This window comes from Lissotriton vulgaris, chromosome 11 (assembly GCF_964263255.1).
Source record: "Lissotriton vulgaris chromosome 11, aLisVul1.2, whole genome shotgun sequence".
Classification (NCBI taxonomy): domain Eukaryota; kingdom Metazoa; phylum Chordata; class Amphibia; order Caudata; family Salamandridae; genus Lissotriton; species Lissotriton vulgaris.
In genome coordinates, this window is record NC_141699.1 from 1,099,604,471 (window position 1) to 1,099,617,453 (window position 12,983).

Below are 12,983 nucleotides of genomic sequence, written 5' to 3' on the forward strand. Positions count from 1 at the left end.
CACCTACATCTGGCCCGAAGGGGCTTATTTAGAGCTTGGGAGATGGGGCAGCCCTCCACACTCACTGTGGATGTCCCGTGTGCTATAATACAGGTGCCCTTGTGATAGGCGGACGGGTTGGAGGAGTCAGATAAGATAGGGCTGATTTATATATCAGAAGAAAACTCAATATAAAAGGGATGAACCCTCCATTTGATGAGAGTGTATCATCCCCTGAGCTCAGACTTGTCATTTGAGAGGTTCTGGTGGCAGAAAGCCTTTCCTTGAGCCGCATCTCTCGGCTTGGCCATGGGCTGTACATCAATGTTGCTGCATGGACCTCCTGCCGTCTCCAGAGCTAGAATTTACAGTTCTTGATCACGTCATCATATGAAGGTGGTTCTCCAATGCCCAGAGGACTCATCGGGGCCACCGGGTGGGTGAAGCTAGGCTCCATGTTCTGGCAGTGACGAGGGGCTCCAGAGAGTGAACCCTGAGATGCTTCAGTGACTAGAAAGATACAGAAAGTCATCGTCAGCATGGCTTCATTTTCTGTTTTTCACTTAACATGTTATACACAGAAGGCAACACCAGAGGAAAAGGGATCTCCCACTGATGGGGAGGAATGTGTATGTGTGGGTGGGGGTGTGTGTGTGTCTGTGTGTGTGTGTGTGTGTGTGTGTGTGTGTGTGTGCGGGTGTCTGTGTGTGTGGGTGTGTGTGTGGGTGTGTGTGTGTCTGTGTGTGTGTGTGTGTGCGGGTGTCTGTGTGTGTGGGTGTGTGTGTCTGTGTGTGTGTGCAGGTGTCTGTGGGTGTGTGTGTGTGTGTGTGTGTGCGGGTGTGTGAGTGTGTGGGTGTGTGTATGTGTGTGTGTGTGTGTGCGGGTGGGTGTGTGTGTGTCTGTGTGTGTGTGTGTGGGTGTGTGTGTGTGTGGGTGGGTGTCTGGGTGGGTGTGTGTGTGCATTAACGTTGTGGATGGATACACATTCATAGTGGAATATAATTTAAGCACAATGGTGTCCATATAGGGAAATACCTCATACACCTTAAAATTATTCATATGACAGGCAACACATTTAAAGTACAGACCACACTTAACACAGTATAAAGATCCAATGTACTTAGAAGAGATATAACAAAGAAATTAAAATGTGTAGTTGACGCAGTGCGCAGTCAAAGGAAGTGCAACAAACGACAATAGTGCTTTTACAGCATTGAGTGCCCAATGAGAACATAAGCGGTGACAAAATGTTTGGGAATAAGACCTAACAGTCATTTGGCTGAACAGTCAATTGTTTATGCGGCCTATCATTTTAAATGGACTGATATGGGATGTCGAGACGTTTCGATCCCTTGGAAGAATATGCGGGTCATCATCATGACTGAAGGGTGTTTATAGTCCAGTTGAAGAAGAACTTCCAGGCCAAAGGATCCTTTCATTGATAGGCCATTCAGGATATGTAGTCCCAAACTGGAGGGAGGGGCGAGAGCCATGCAATCTCTTGAACTGTCCAAAGAATGAAAGAAATGGCCTGCTGAAAACAGTTAAGAGGCAGAGCCTAGCAGCAACCATCACTCTCTGTCGTCTGCTGTACATCTGCACAGGAATGGGCAGCAGCCATCACCGCTGCACAGCAGATGATGGACAGTGACAGCTTCCACCGCATCCCTGTCTTCGACTGTATTATTTACCCATGACAAGGAGACAGATGACGAATTCTACTTAATTTAGTAAAAATAAATGACAAACTGGTATTTATGAGTATAATTAATGCAGTATAAGAAAAGCAACAAGTTAAATTTTGAGGGATTAATATTAATTCTAAATATATATGTACATGCACACACACACATATATATATATATATATATATTTATTTATTTTATTTATTTATTTCTTTCATCCAAATGCCTGAGCATTTCGGGAAGTCACTCGACAGAGCCTCGCCCTCTGGCTTTGAATTGCAGCCTGCCTTCCACTCCTCAATTAAAGGCCAACGCGTTTCGGGATTAACATCCCCTTCTTCCTGGGCTGCCCGCAGTGAAACCTCAAAGCGTTGCATTCATCCAATCTGACAGCTTGTAGTTAAAGTCTTGCTCCACCTCTCATGGGTGTTACTCAGGGCAGGTTTTCAAGAGTGCTGGGACACGTAGTCCTGAATGCGTGCAAATATTACTTCAAAGTCTCTGTGCATTTTTGGGGCTCATAATAATCCTTGGTAGGTGCTGGGCGAATAGGCGGGCTAAATTAGCATAGGAGGCTTCGTGCTAATCGCTCTCGTTAGTACCAGCGACAGCCTCACCAAATGGGTATGTATTTTCCTCCAGTTTGCGATGTTGCTCTTCCCCACGGCCAGGCCGCCGTGCAAACCAATTTTCATCCAAATGCCTGAGCATTTCGAGAAGTCACTCGACGGAGCCTCGCCCTCTGGCTTTGAAAAAAAAAAACACATATATATATATATATATAGGTATATATATATATATATATATATATGTATATATACACACAGACACACAATAGCTGGCTATGCCACTTTGAAAGTTCACTACCTGTCTCTGGGTGGCTCACTAGCTGGTTGAAGCTAGCACTGATTGGCCTGGTGGATAGGGAACATGGGCTGGGAGGGAAATGGGCAATATAAGCTTCAGGCAGACATGTATGGCTAGGAGACACAGGGGAACAATACGGTAGTTAGGGCCAGGCGGGGCCCCTGAAGCACACAGGGCCAATTTCCCATGTTCAACAAAAGTCAGAGGTCTTGCTGGGGGCAGTGGCTCTCCTACCCCCTTGTAGGCTGTCAACTGAGTGACAGTCGCAACAGAGGAAGAGACACAGAACTCTGGAGCTCATCATGATTGGACAACAAGTCAGGGTTTCCTCGGGCCCATGAAGTCTCAAAGACGCCCGGGATCACTGGAGGTGAGATGGCTGTTTTCCTTCTCTGACCAGGGTGCTGGGTGTTTTCTGATGGTGAGTTGTCCTCCTAAGCCCCCTTCCCCCAGTGGGACACACCAGTGGACCAATCAATGGCTAGCTGAAGGGAAGTGATGAGAAGGACAAGACAATGCTGTGTACAGAGCTATCACAAACAAAGTCCAGTTAGGGTCTTTCAGTCCCACAAAGCGCAACAGTATAGTAGAATCTCCCGTCTATAAAAAGGCAGACAGGAAAGCAAAAGGCCTATTTTTGAGCTGGTTGGTGTGGCTCTTGTACCGCGCAACGTGGTGCAAAAGAGATTCAAACCGTACATGTGATTTATGAAGCCACGCAAAGCTACTTTTTGTGGAGCTGAGTGGCTCCAGAAATTTGTAGTAAGACAACTGAGCACAAATCTCCGCGTTGCCTCGCTCTGCCCTGGGAAGGCATTCTATGGGCGTTGACTGGATGTTTCCACGCAACTCCCATGGATTTTGATGCATTCCCAAAATGATACGCCTTCTCAGGTGAGGTGTAACAAGACAAAATATCTTTATTTCTCCTTGTTACTTCCTGTTTCTGTGGGCGCTTCATTCCGCAGCGCACATAGAAGGAGGAATACGCATCTCAGGATTGTTTTTGTGCAGAAAGGTGCCCCTTCCTGCTCAAATACATCCTGCCTGCAACAGAAGCACCTTTTCACCATGGCGCAAGGGGACTCGCATTGGCGCTAGGCTGCCGAAAGGACGCCAGCGCAGGGGAAAAGGCAGGAATGCGCCGCATTGTCTTAAATATGGCACACTGTGCTCTTTCCCTGTCACGCAGAGCAGCGCCATGCCTCGCTGCGCTGCGTGACATTCTCGTAAATAGACCTCTTAGTGTCTACAAGTGATTGATTACAGAAATATTGATCATGATGGCAAGTACAAAGACTGGGTCACCATAGCCAAACCCACTGTGCTCTGCTTGACGTCACCAGAGTGGGTGTGCTCATCGTGCTGTGTGTGACACCACTTGTGGGCAATCAGCATCATGGCCCTCCCTCTAAAGTGCAACTTCCTACTGAGTGCAGCCTCTAAGGAAAGGAAGAGGACACGCAGCACTGCAGGTGCACCCCGTAGGGAAATAAAAGAAGAATGTAGCGCACTGAAGCAGCTGCCTTCAGGAGCTATCCAGGATGCCTGGTTGGTTCCTGGTTCGAAGTGAGGGTTTTCACTGATGGATTTCTGGCTCCAGGCTTCTAGCCATCCCCGGAGGTGAGGCAGGCTCACCTCACCAGGGAGGTTGCTGGGGAGATGACGCCTGCCCTCCTCCCATGATGCACTGCAGAGGAGCGGTGTCCAGGCCACATCACACGCGACACAGACCCTGCGGGCTCTCCCAGCAGGAAGCCTTGTGTGTAACAGTCAGACACACACAGGAGAGAAGGAAGTGAGCGGGGGAGGGGGAATGCCAGAGTTGTCTGATAAGCAGTGTTTATCCTCCATCTTACACACATCAATCACACAAAGAGATGCTCATGATCAGCTATGGGTAACCATGACAACAAGCGTATCGCGGCCATCACTCCCCTCAGGACCACAATCACTCGGTGCTGGTAAACATCTCCATCCGTTGTAACAGAAGTGCGAAGGAGGAGCAGAGTTTTAAGCGGAATGAAAAAATCTAGGGGGTCTCTCAAAGGGGCGTGGCCGATGTAATTAAGGGTGTGGCTTAAATATATGCACGCTTACAATCTATGGCTAGCACAGTGTGCCACTCAACTGGCATTTTGCTGTTTATGCCATTGCATACAGATACATGATACAACAAGTAACATTACACCTATAACAAGTCAGGGCTATTGGCTTTGCCAATGGTTGTTAGTTGCGTAATATAAATAAGCAACAACTATGGCTTCGTTGTATATTGAAAATGCTTCAGGTCTGAAATGATGAGACTGTGAAAGAACTATAATGAGTCTGTTTGAAGAACATCAAAGGTAGTGAGGGGGGGGGGGGGGGTGCAGCTGCAGAGCTAAGATTTTTTATTCACCCAGAGGGCGAAAATGGAGAGCCCGATAGAGACCCGCCTCATCCCCTGCTTTTTAGAACTGCTGGTGCTGAGCACTGGCAGGACCCGGCCCACTTAAAGCCCTTTTAAGAAGACCCCGTTAGCAGCGCCAGTAGATGTATCTCAGTGTGGGACCTGGAGCCATCACCCCGAATACCACATGTGAAAACAGTATCACTGCGGCCATCACCCAGGACCTGTGTGACCAATCAGCGAGGGCGACACGTGAGGCTCTGGGACAGAGCCACTGCATGGGTCTCCTGTGTCAGGACACAAGAGGGTGCCTAGGTAGCACTAGATCTGTAGTTTGAGGTGCCCCCATGGATTGTGCCCTGCACCCCAAACAGAGTCACTAGCAAGAATACAGAGGCGGCCTACCCAGGGGACCAGGAACAATAGTTCAAATGGGGCAATTGTTCCTGTCAGGGTGTAACGGGGCAGTTGTTTCAGTCAGGGGGTAACGGTGCAGTTGTTTCAGCCAGGGGTAACGGGGCAGTTGTGCCTGTCAGGGGGTAACGGGGCAGTTGTTTCAGTCAGGGGGTAATGGGGCAGTTGTTTCAGTCAGGGGGTAACGGGCAGTTGTTCCTGTCAGTGGGGTACGTGCACCTATTTTCGACGAGGGTAGGAAGAGGAACAGAAAGCCATGAGCAGGAGAGGGCTGAGTACACTCTCTCACCAGGGCCCACCAGAAAGCACAACAAGCGATTAAGGGCCATATTTATCAAAGGGTTGCGTTGCTTTTGCACCATGGAATGGGGAGCAAAAGCGCCGCAACCCTTAAAATGCGATTTATGATGTAACTCAAGGCTCTTACGTGGTCCTGAGGGCTTGATAGATTTAGAGTAACGCCGTGCAGCGCAAATCACTGCGTTGCATTACTCTGCCCCAGAGAGGGGTTCCATGGTTGGTGCGTGGGTGTTCTTATGCAAACCCCATGGATTTTGACGCATTCCCGGATTTTCCATACATGGTACCCCTGGGAATGCACCAAAACTGCTTTGCATCCCAAGGGGAGGAGCAACGAGGAGAAATAACTTTATTCCTCCTAGTTTTTTCCTCTTTCTGTCTGTGCTGCAGAACTGAGTCCCTCAGACGTGCTCAGACGTGAGTCCCTTGCTCACTTTGCCACTGGATTCAAGCAAGCCGGGCTGAAGACGGCTGGAATGCCAGAAACCGGTCCTCGGAAGCTTGTTTCCGGTCCAGGGAAGACATGGTTTGGCAGTTCGGGCTGGACTGTTCCCATGAGGCACAGGGTCAGACTGATTTGCGTATAGCCATGTCTGAACTGGGGTAGCAGAGTGGGCTAAAGAACGGTGATGGATTAAACCCAGATCTTTTGACTGAGTGTGAGTGTTTGATTGATTCGGATGCTCCGTCCATCACCACCCCCTTTTGTACTGCTTTTGGCCGCCATAAGTGTGGCAGGGTATGCACAGATGTGAATCCCTTGCTCACTTTGCCACTGGATTCAAGCAAGCCGGGCTGAAGACGGCTGGAATGCCAGATACCGGTCCTAGTAAGCTTGTTTCTGGTCCAGGGAAGACATGGCTTGGCAGTTCGGGCTGGACTGTTCCCATGAGGCACAGGGTCAGACTGATTTGCGTATAGCCATGTCTGAACTGGGGTGGCAGAGTGGGCTAAAGAACGGTGATGGATTAAACCCAGATCTTTTGACTGAGTGTGAGTGTTTGATTGATTCGGATGCTCCGTCCATCACCACCCACTTTTGGCCGCCATAAGTGTGGCAGGGTATACTCAGACGTGAGTCCCTTGCTCACTTTGCCACTGGATTCAAGCAAGCCGGGCTGAAGACGGCTGGAATGCCAGAAACCGGTCCTCGGAAGCTTGTTTCCGGTCCAGGGAAGACATGGCTTGGCAGTTCGGGCTGGACTGTTCCCATGAGACACAGGGTCAGACTGATTTGCATATAGCCATGTCTGAACTGGGGTGGCAGAGTGGGCTAAAGAATGGTGATGGATTAAACCCAGATCTTTTGACTGGGTGTGAGTGTTTGATTGGTTCAGCTGCTCCGTCAATCACCACCCCCTTTTGTACCGCTTTCTATATAACGCGGCACTGCACAGCAAGGTGAGTTGCTGCGCTGGGTTGCGCTGCGTTGCGCTGCGTTAAGTTACTTTCCCATAAATATAGGCCCAGTTACTTTCAGGGAGGCGCAGGACAGAGTCGGGCTGTTTCACACTTCCCCACATGCGTCATATTACTGGATAAAGAGAGATGCAGGGAGGGGCTGGGGACCCAAAGGAGCCCTGGCAAAAAATACTCAAATCAACCCCAAGCCCCGCTTCTCCTCGTGCTCTCTCTCTTTCCATCCTTTCACACTGTCTCTCCTTCTGCCCTATCTCTTCTCCCCCTCTGACCACCTTCTCTCCACTGCCCTCCCTCCCTTCAAGCCGCCCAAAGAGTGGGGAAAATTAGAAGCACCCACAGCCACCCTGGTCCTTGGGTTTCAAAACCGGCCTCCAAGGGCCCCAGCCCACGAGGGACCTACCCAATGGAATAAAAAGACCCGTCCAGCCCTCGAGACAAGGGGCTTCTGCAGATGTACCTGTCTCTGAGCAAGAATGTCCTATGGACAGGGCCATTGGAATTATATGATTCTGCGGCAGATGCTTTTTTTGGTTGCATGATTAACGTTTTGCCGCATTTGCCACATAATCCATCATCTGCTGCAAAATCTGTAGATTAAAAAAAGATCTTTCTACCTCAAGCTGATCAAAAGTTACTAAAAACATGGTGATGGGTGACTGTGAGTGTTATAAGACCCTTGCAAGGGTTACCTGGCCATATTTCATTTGCTTATCTATGTATGCGTTTGGTAAACTGATAGTAATGGAGTGAGATATTTGCCCAGACAGTCTTTCCATGTGTAAACATTACAAAGTGATGAAGTAATACTGTAAAGAAACGTGCCCCATTATGCTTCCTAATTTGCCTTTTCGTGCAGCATAATTTAGTCAACCCTGTCACATAATTTGGTGCTCCTGTGCCGCATAATTCCAGTGGCCATGATGTCTCTGGTGCAGAGAACGTTGTTTCCGGTCTGCAAACCACACTCTCTCAGATACATGATCCAGTTGGTCACAAATCCCTTTTAATCGAACGAAAACATAATATTTAAGTCTTATTAATATGTTCTTTAGAAATGGTTCCCCTTTGTCACCAGACATTTGCAGAGAAGGCAGAATATTTTAGGACTGTGTATAAACCGAGGGAGGTCGGCCGCCCCCTGCCTTTGTCTCTGCCCCAGATTAAAGCATTGCTCTGAGGTTTTTGCTTGCAATCTCCCGAGCTAAAAGTGGCTGCTTCTCCTGGAAAATTTGCATAATCACACCCTTGGCTTGTTCCTTCATTCTGGGTCGAAATCCTTTGATTATGGGCTGCAGGGGGTGGCATCGAGTGCAAATAATCACAGGGCACATCACAAGAGATGTTTTTTTCCCCATTTCTCTTACTCTCGATATCACTGACATGGTGTGAAATTACTTTAATGTCAGAAGCAGCGCGCGCAGCCGGAAGCAAGCTAAACGGCACATGGAGCCATTTAGGAATGACAGCTCTTATCTGCCTCTTTTTTGATGAAGCTACTAGCAGAAGGATTTTATATACAGAGAGAGCCTAGAATTATCCAGTAATGGAGGCCCGCACTATGCAGCAGTGTTTACTAAATTGTGCCGTATTATGCCTCAGCCTATGTGACATTATTATCTGTCTGCTTTCATCTTGTACATATTGATGAGGAGGAGTGGACCCTAGAGGTATAGAAAATTTAACAGTGTCTAAAGACAGAAAACTACACATGTGGCCCCCACCCTCTTCAAAATATTGCTCAGCGGCACAGAAGCCTTCTGTCTTCCATGCTTGAAGGGGTGCCTGCTTATTAACCCCATCCTCTCAAACTTCTACAATGAAATAGTTTGTGAAATTATTATTATTATTATATTAGCGCCAGAATCAACCCCCGAAGGGGTATCTCCACGCTTGCCTTGGGAACCCGTCCTGGTACAGGGCATCCCCAAGGTGAAAGCCAGGCATCCCGCCACGGGGGTCGTTGTGGAGATTAAGCAAGCTTAATGCCCAGAGTTGCAGAGTGTGAACCCATGATTAGGTCAGGCACCTAAGCGAGAATTATCAAGTCAGTGGACATTTTTGGGCTCAGGACCCTGCCTTTTGGGCTCAGGACCCTGCCGCGTCGGGAATCGAACCCTGGTCCCGGGTCTGACCTCTGCTTCAGGGTCTGCCTGCTCTAACCAGTGAGCCACACTTCTCCATAAAGACATAAATACATACATACATAAAAGGCAAGTACTTCTGGTAATAAAAGGTGTGTCTCTTTTATTCTACACTCCCCTAAACAAGGTCTGATACAAAAACCCCATTTCCGAATCATTGTGTGTTTACACTCCAGGCCACTGGCTGGAAAGACTCAACCTCTCCAAACAATATGGTAAATTACATATGTCTTATTTAAGTGTCTCACTGTGAAGCTGCTGTGAGATTCATGATATCAAAAAGATGAGACACGAAAGAAACAAAATGGGGAAAGAAATAATAACCTTCTTGGAATAATTGGTGCTTTGAGACATTGCTTGTGGCATGCCATACTTTTTGCACTAGAAATGACAAAAAAACAAAATCCTTATTTCCAATCTGTTTGAATTTTATTTAGGCTGTTTTTTTCACACTGAAAACACAAGCCCAGCCCTCGTGCACCAAGTGGGGGGAATGATACTATTTCACCCATTAAGTACTTGTTAAAAACTTGAATACAGCAGTCAACAAATAAAGGGTGAGCAGCTAACATCCAAAAACCTTTAGTATGTATTACATCAAGTTGTTAGTGATATGTAACACTTGTCATCCAATTGGGCTACAACAAAAATATTTTCTTCCGCTGATATCTGAAATTAGGCACCAGATTATAAATTATGTGGCAAATGCAGCAACCCCATAAATATGATGAGCGTCTTCTACCCCAAAATATCACAAATCTAGCATACCTGAAGGGTATTTCAGTGTTTACCTATAGTGGTATGCCACCCCTTGAGGAGGAGATATTGTGTCGTAGGCACTCCTTGTTCCCTCGAAAGTATGTGGTGAAGCCGGAAACTGGTTTAATTCCCCTTACACGGGCACAGGAAGATACAACTGCACGGACAAATAAGATGGGACTCGACTAGCAATGCTTATGTAAATGTAAATGTGTTTGTATTTATATAGCACCTTCTACCCAGAGGTCTCGTAGCGCTGTATTCATATTGCTGTGGGACCCTTCCTGGCTTTCCTGTGAGATGTCCACTCCTGGGCACCCCCAAGGGGGGGCCAGGCATCCCAGCGCTGCTGGGGCCGTTGTGGAGATTAAAAAAGCTATTGCCCAGAGTCACAGAGTGGGATCCATGATTAGACTAGGCACCGAGGCGAGAATTGTCAGGTCCGGGGAGATTGAGTCCAAGAGCCGCTGAGGCGGGAATTGAACCCTGATCCCGGGCCAGACCTCTGCATCAGGGTCTGCCGCTCTAACCCTTGCGCCACGCTTCTCCACTAAGGGATCAGAGCCTTATTATCAGTGCCTGAATGTGTAAGGTTACAATATCTGATGCCCGAATATGCAGGTTTCTGCTAGCAATGCCTGAGAATGTAGGTCTTCAATCATAATGCCTCAGCGAGTTAGGTTCCTCTTGTAATGGCTCACAGTGTGGGGCTCCACTAATAATATCACTGTGTTTACGGCACACTAGTAATGCCTCAGTGTGTTGGGATCCACTAATAATGCCTCAGTGTGTGGGGCTCCACTAGTAATGCCTCAGTGTGTGGGGCTCTACTAGTAATGCCTCAGTGTGTGGGGCTCCACTAGTAATGCCTCAGTTTGTGGGGCTCCATTAGTAATGCCTCAGTGTGTGGGACTCCACTAGTAATGCCTCAGTATGTGGGGCTCCACTAGTAATGCCTCAGTGTGTGGGACTCCACTAGTAATGCCTGTATGAGTGGTTTCCATTAGTAATGCCTCAGTGTGTGGGGCTCCACTAGTAATGCGTGTATGAGTGGTTTCCATTAGTAATGCCTCAGTGTGTGGGGCTCTACTAGTAATGCCTCAGTGTGTGGGGCTCCACTAGTAATGCCTGTATGAGTGGTTTCCATTAGTAATGCCTCAGTGTGTAGGGCTCTGCTAGTAATGCCTCAGTGTGTGGGGCTCCACTAGTAATGCCTCAGTGTGTGAGGCTCCACTAGCAATGCCTGTGTGTGGGGCTCCACTAGTAATGCCTCAGTGTGTGGGGCTCTACTAGTAATGCCTCAGTGTGTGGGGTGCCACTAGTAATGCCTCAGTGTGTGGGACTCGACTAGTAAGGCCTCATTGTGTGGGGCTCGACTAGTAATGCCTCAATGTGTGGGACTCGACTAGTAAGGCCTCATTGTGTGGGGCTCGACTAGTAATGCCTCAGTGTGTGGGGCTCCACTAGTAATGCCTCAGTGTGTGGGGCTCCACTAGTAATGCCTCAGTGTGTGAGGCTCCACTAGTAATGCCTGTGTGTGGGGCTCCACTAGTAATGCCTCAGTGTGTGGGACTCCACTAGTAATGCCTCAGTGTGTGGGGCTCTACTAGTAATGCCTCAGTGTGTGGGGCTCTACTAGTAATGCCTCAGTGTGTGGGACTCGACTAGTAATGCCTCAGTGTGTGGGACTCCACTAGTAATGCCTCAGTGTGTGGGACTCGACTAGTAATGCCTCAGTGTGGGACTCCACTAGTAATGCCTCAGTGTGTGGGGCTCCACTAGTAATGCCTCAGTGTGTGGGGCTCCACTAGTAATGCCTCAGTGTGTGGGGCTCTACTAGTAATGCCTCAGTGTGTGGGACTCGACTAGTAATGCCTCAGTGTGTGGGACTCCACTAGTAATGCCTCAGTGTGTGGGACTCGACTAGTAATGCCTCAGTGTGTGGGACTCCACTAGTAACGCCTCAGTGTGTGTGGCTCCACTAGTAATGCCTGTATGAGTGGTTTCCATTAGTAATGCCTCAGTGTGTGGGACTCCACTAATAAAGGCGCTGAGACTGAACCTTCCTTTTGGGCAATTCCTGAGGGTCAGGCATAATTGCTCCAACCTGACAGACTACAAAACAGAATCTGCCATACTATCCAGAAATTTGACGGATAGGGGCTAGCCCACCAGGGAGATCTACAAGGCACGTAAACATGCACAAAACAACCATAGGGGGCCCTCCTTGAGTACAATACTACTACCACGCAGGGCACAGACCTTATAACCTGTGTTACAACATTCTCGCCAGCTTCCAATGAAATTAAGAAGATAATCAAACGGCACTGGCAGATCCTTAACACAGGTACTCTGAACCTTGAAGTACCCAGATTCGCCTTTAAGAGGTCAAGAAATATAAAAGACATCCTGGTCCACACGAGACCCAAAAAGGTGGATGCAAGCAAACAAACCACTCTCTGGCAATTACCACCTGTACGGGGACACTACCCATGCGACTCCTGCAGCGCATGCCCTTTACGTGGGAACTAGGGGGGCACACTAATTGCAATACTTCATATTTCATATATCTGCTGAGATGCCCATGCGGACTACAATATGTGGGCATGACCTCCCGCCCCATAAAAACCCGTATCTCTGAACACAGAAGCAACTTCCGTTGCAAGAAAACGAACACCAAGATGTGCAGACACTATGTAGAACAGAACCACACGGCTGACTCACTCTCCTGGCTAATTCTCGAAGCCACCCCAGACAAATCTAAACACAATTTATTCCTAAAGGAACAGAGGTGGATACACCGTTTGGCCACTGACAGCCGCGGACTCAACGAGGACGTTCCATGGAGTGCACTGTGAACACACTACACTGGTGCATTTTCCATAATGCTAGCTGCTCCCTCTTTGTACGGATCACTGCTAACCCAGTACCACGATGGGGGTTGTAGGCATATAGTGTGGATGGTTGATGTAGGAGAGTAGGGTCTGCTATCCTATGGTCACCCCAATTTTTGCTTTTTGCTTC

The 12,983-nt window shown here is 48.3% G+C and overlaps 1 protein-coding gene across 1 annotated transcript in view; it reads right to left on the minus strand.

Moving 5' to 3' along the window:
- Positions 1–156: 156 nt before the first annotated feature.
- Positions 157–12,983, minus strand: part of TMEM207 (transmembrane protein 207) — a 125,626-nt gene continuing 112,799 nt past the window's right edge. Inside the window, exon 5 of the mRNA XM_086944967.1 lies at positions 157–489. Within this exon, the coding sequence (XP_086801093.1) occupies positions 338–489 (152 nt within the window). The 3' untranslated portion in view covers positions 157–337. The remainder of the gene's footprint in view (positions 490–12,983) is intronic.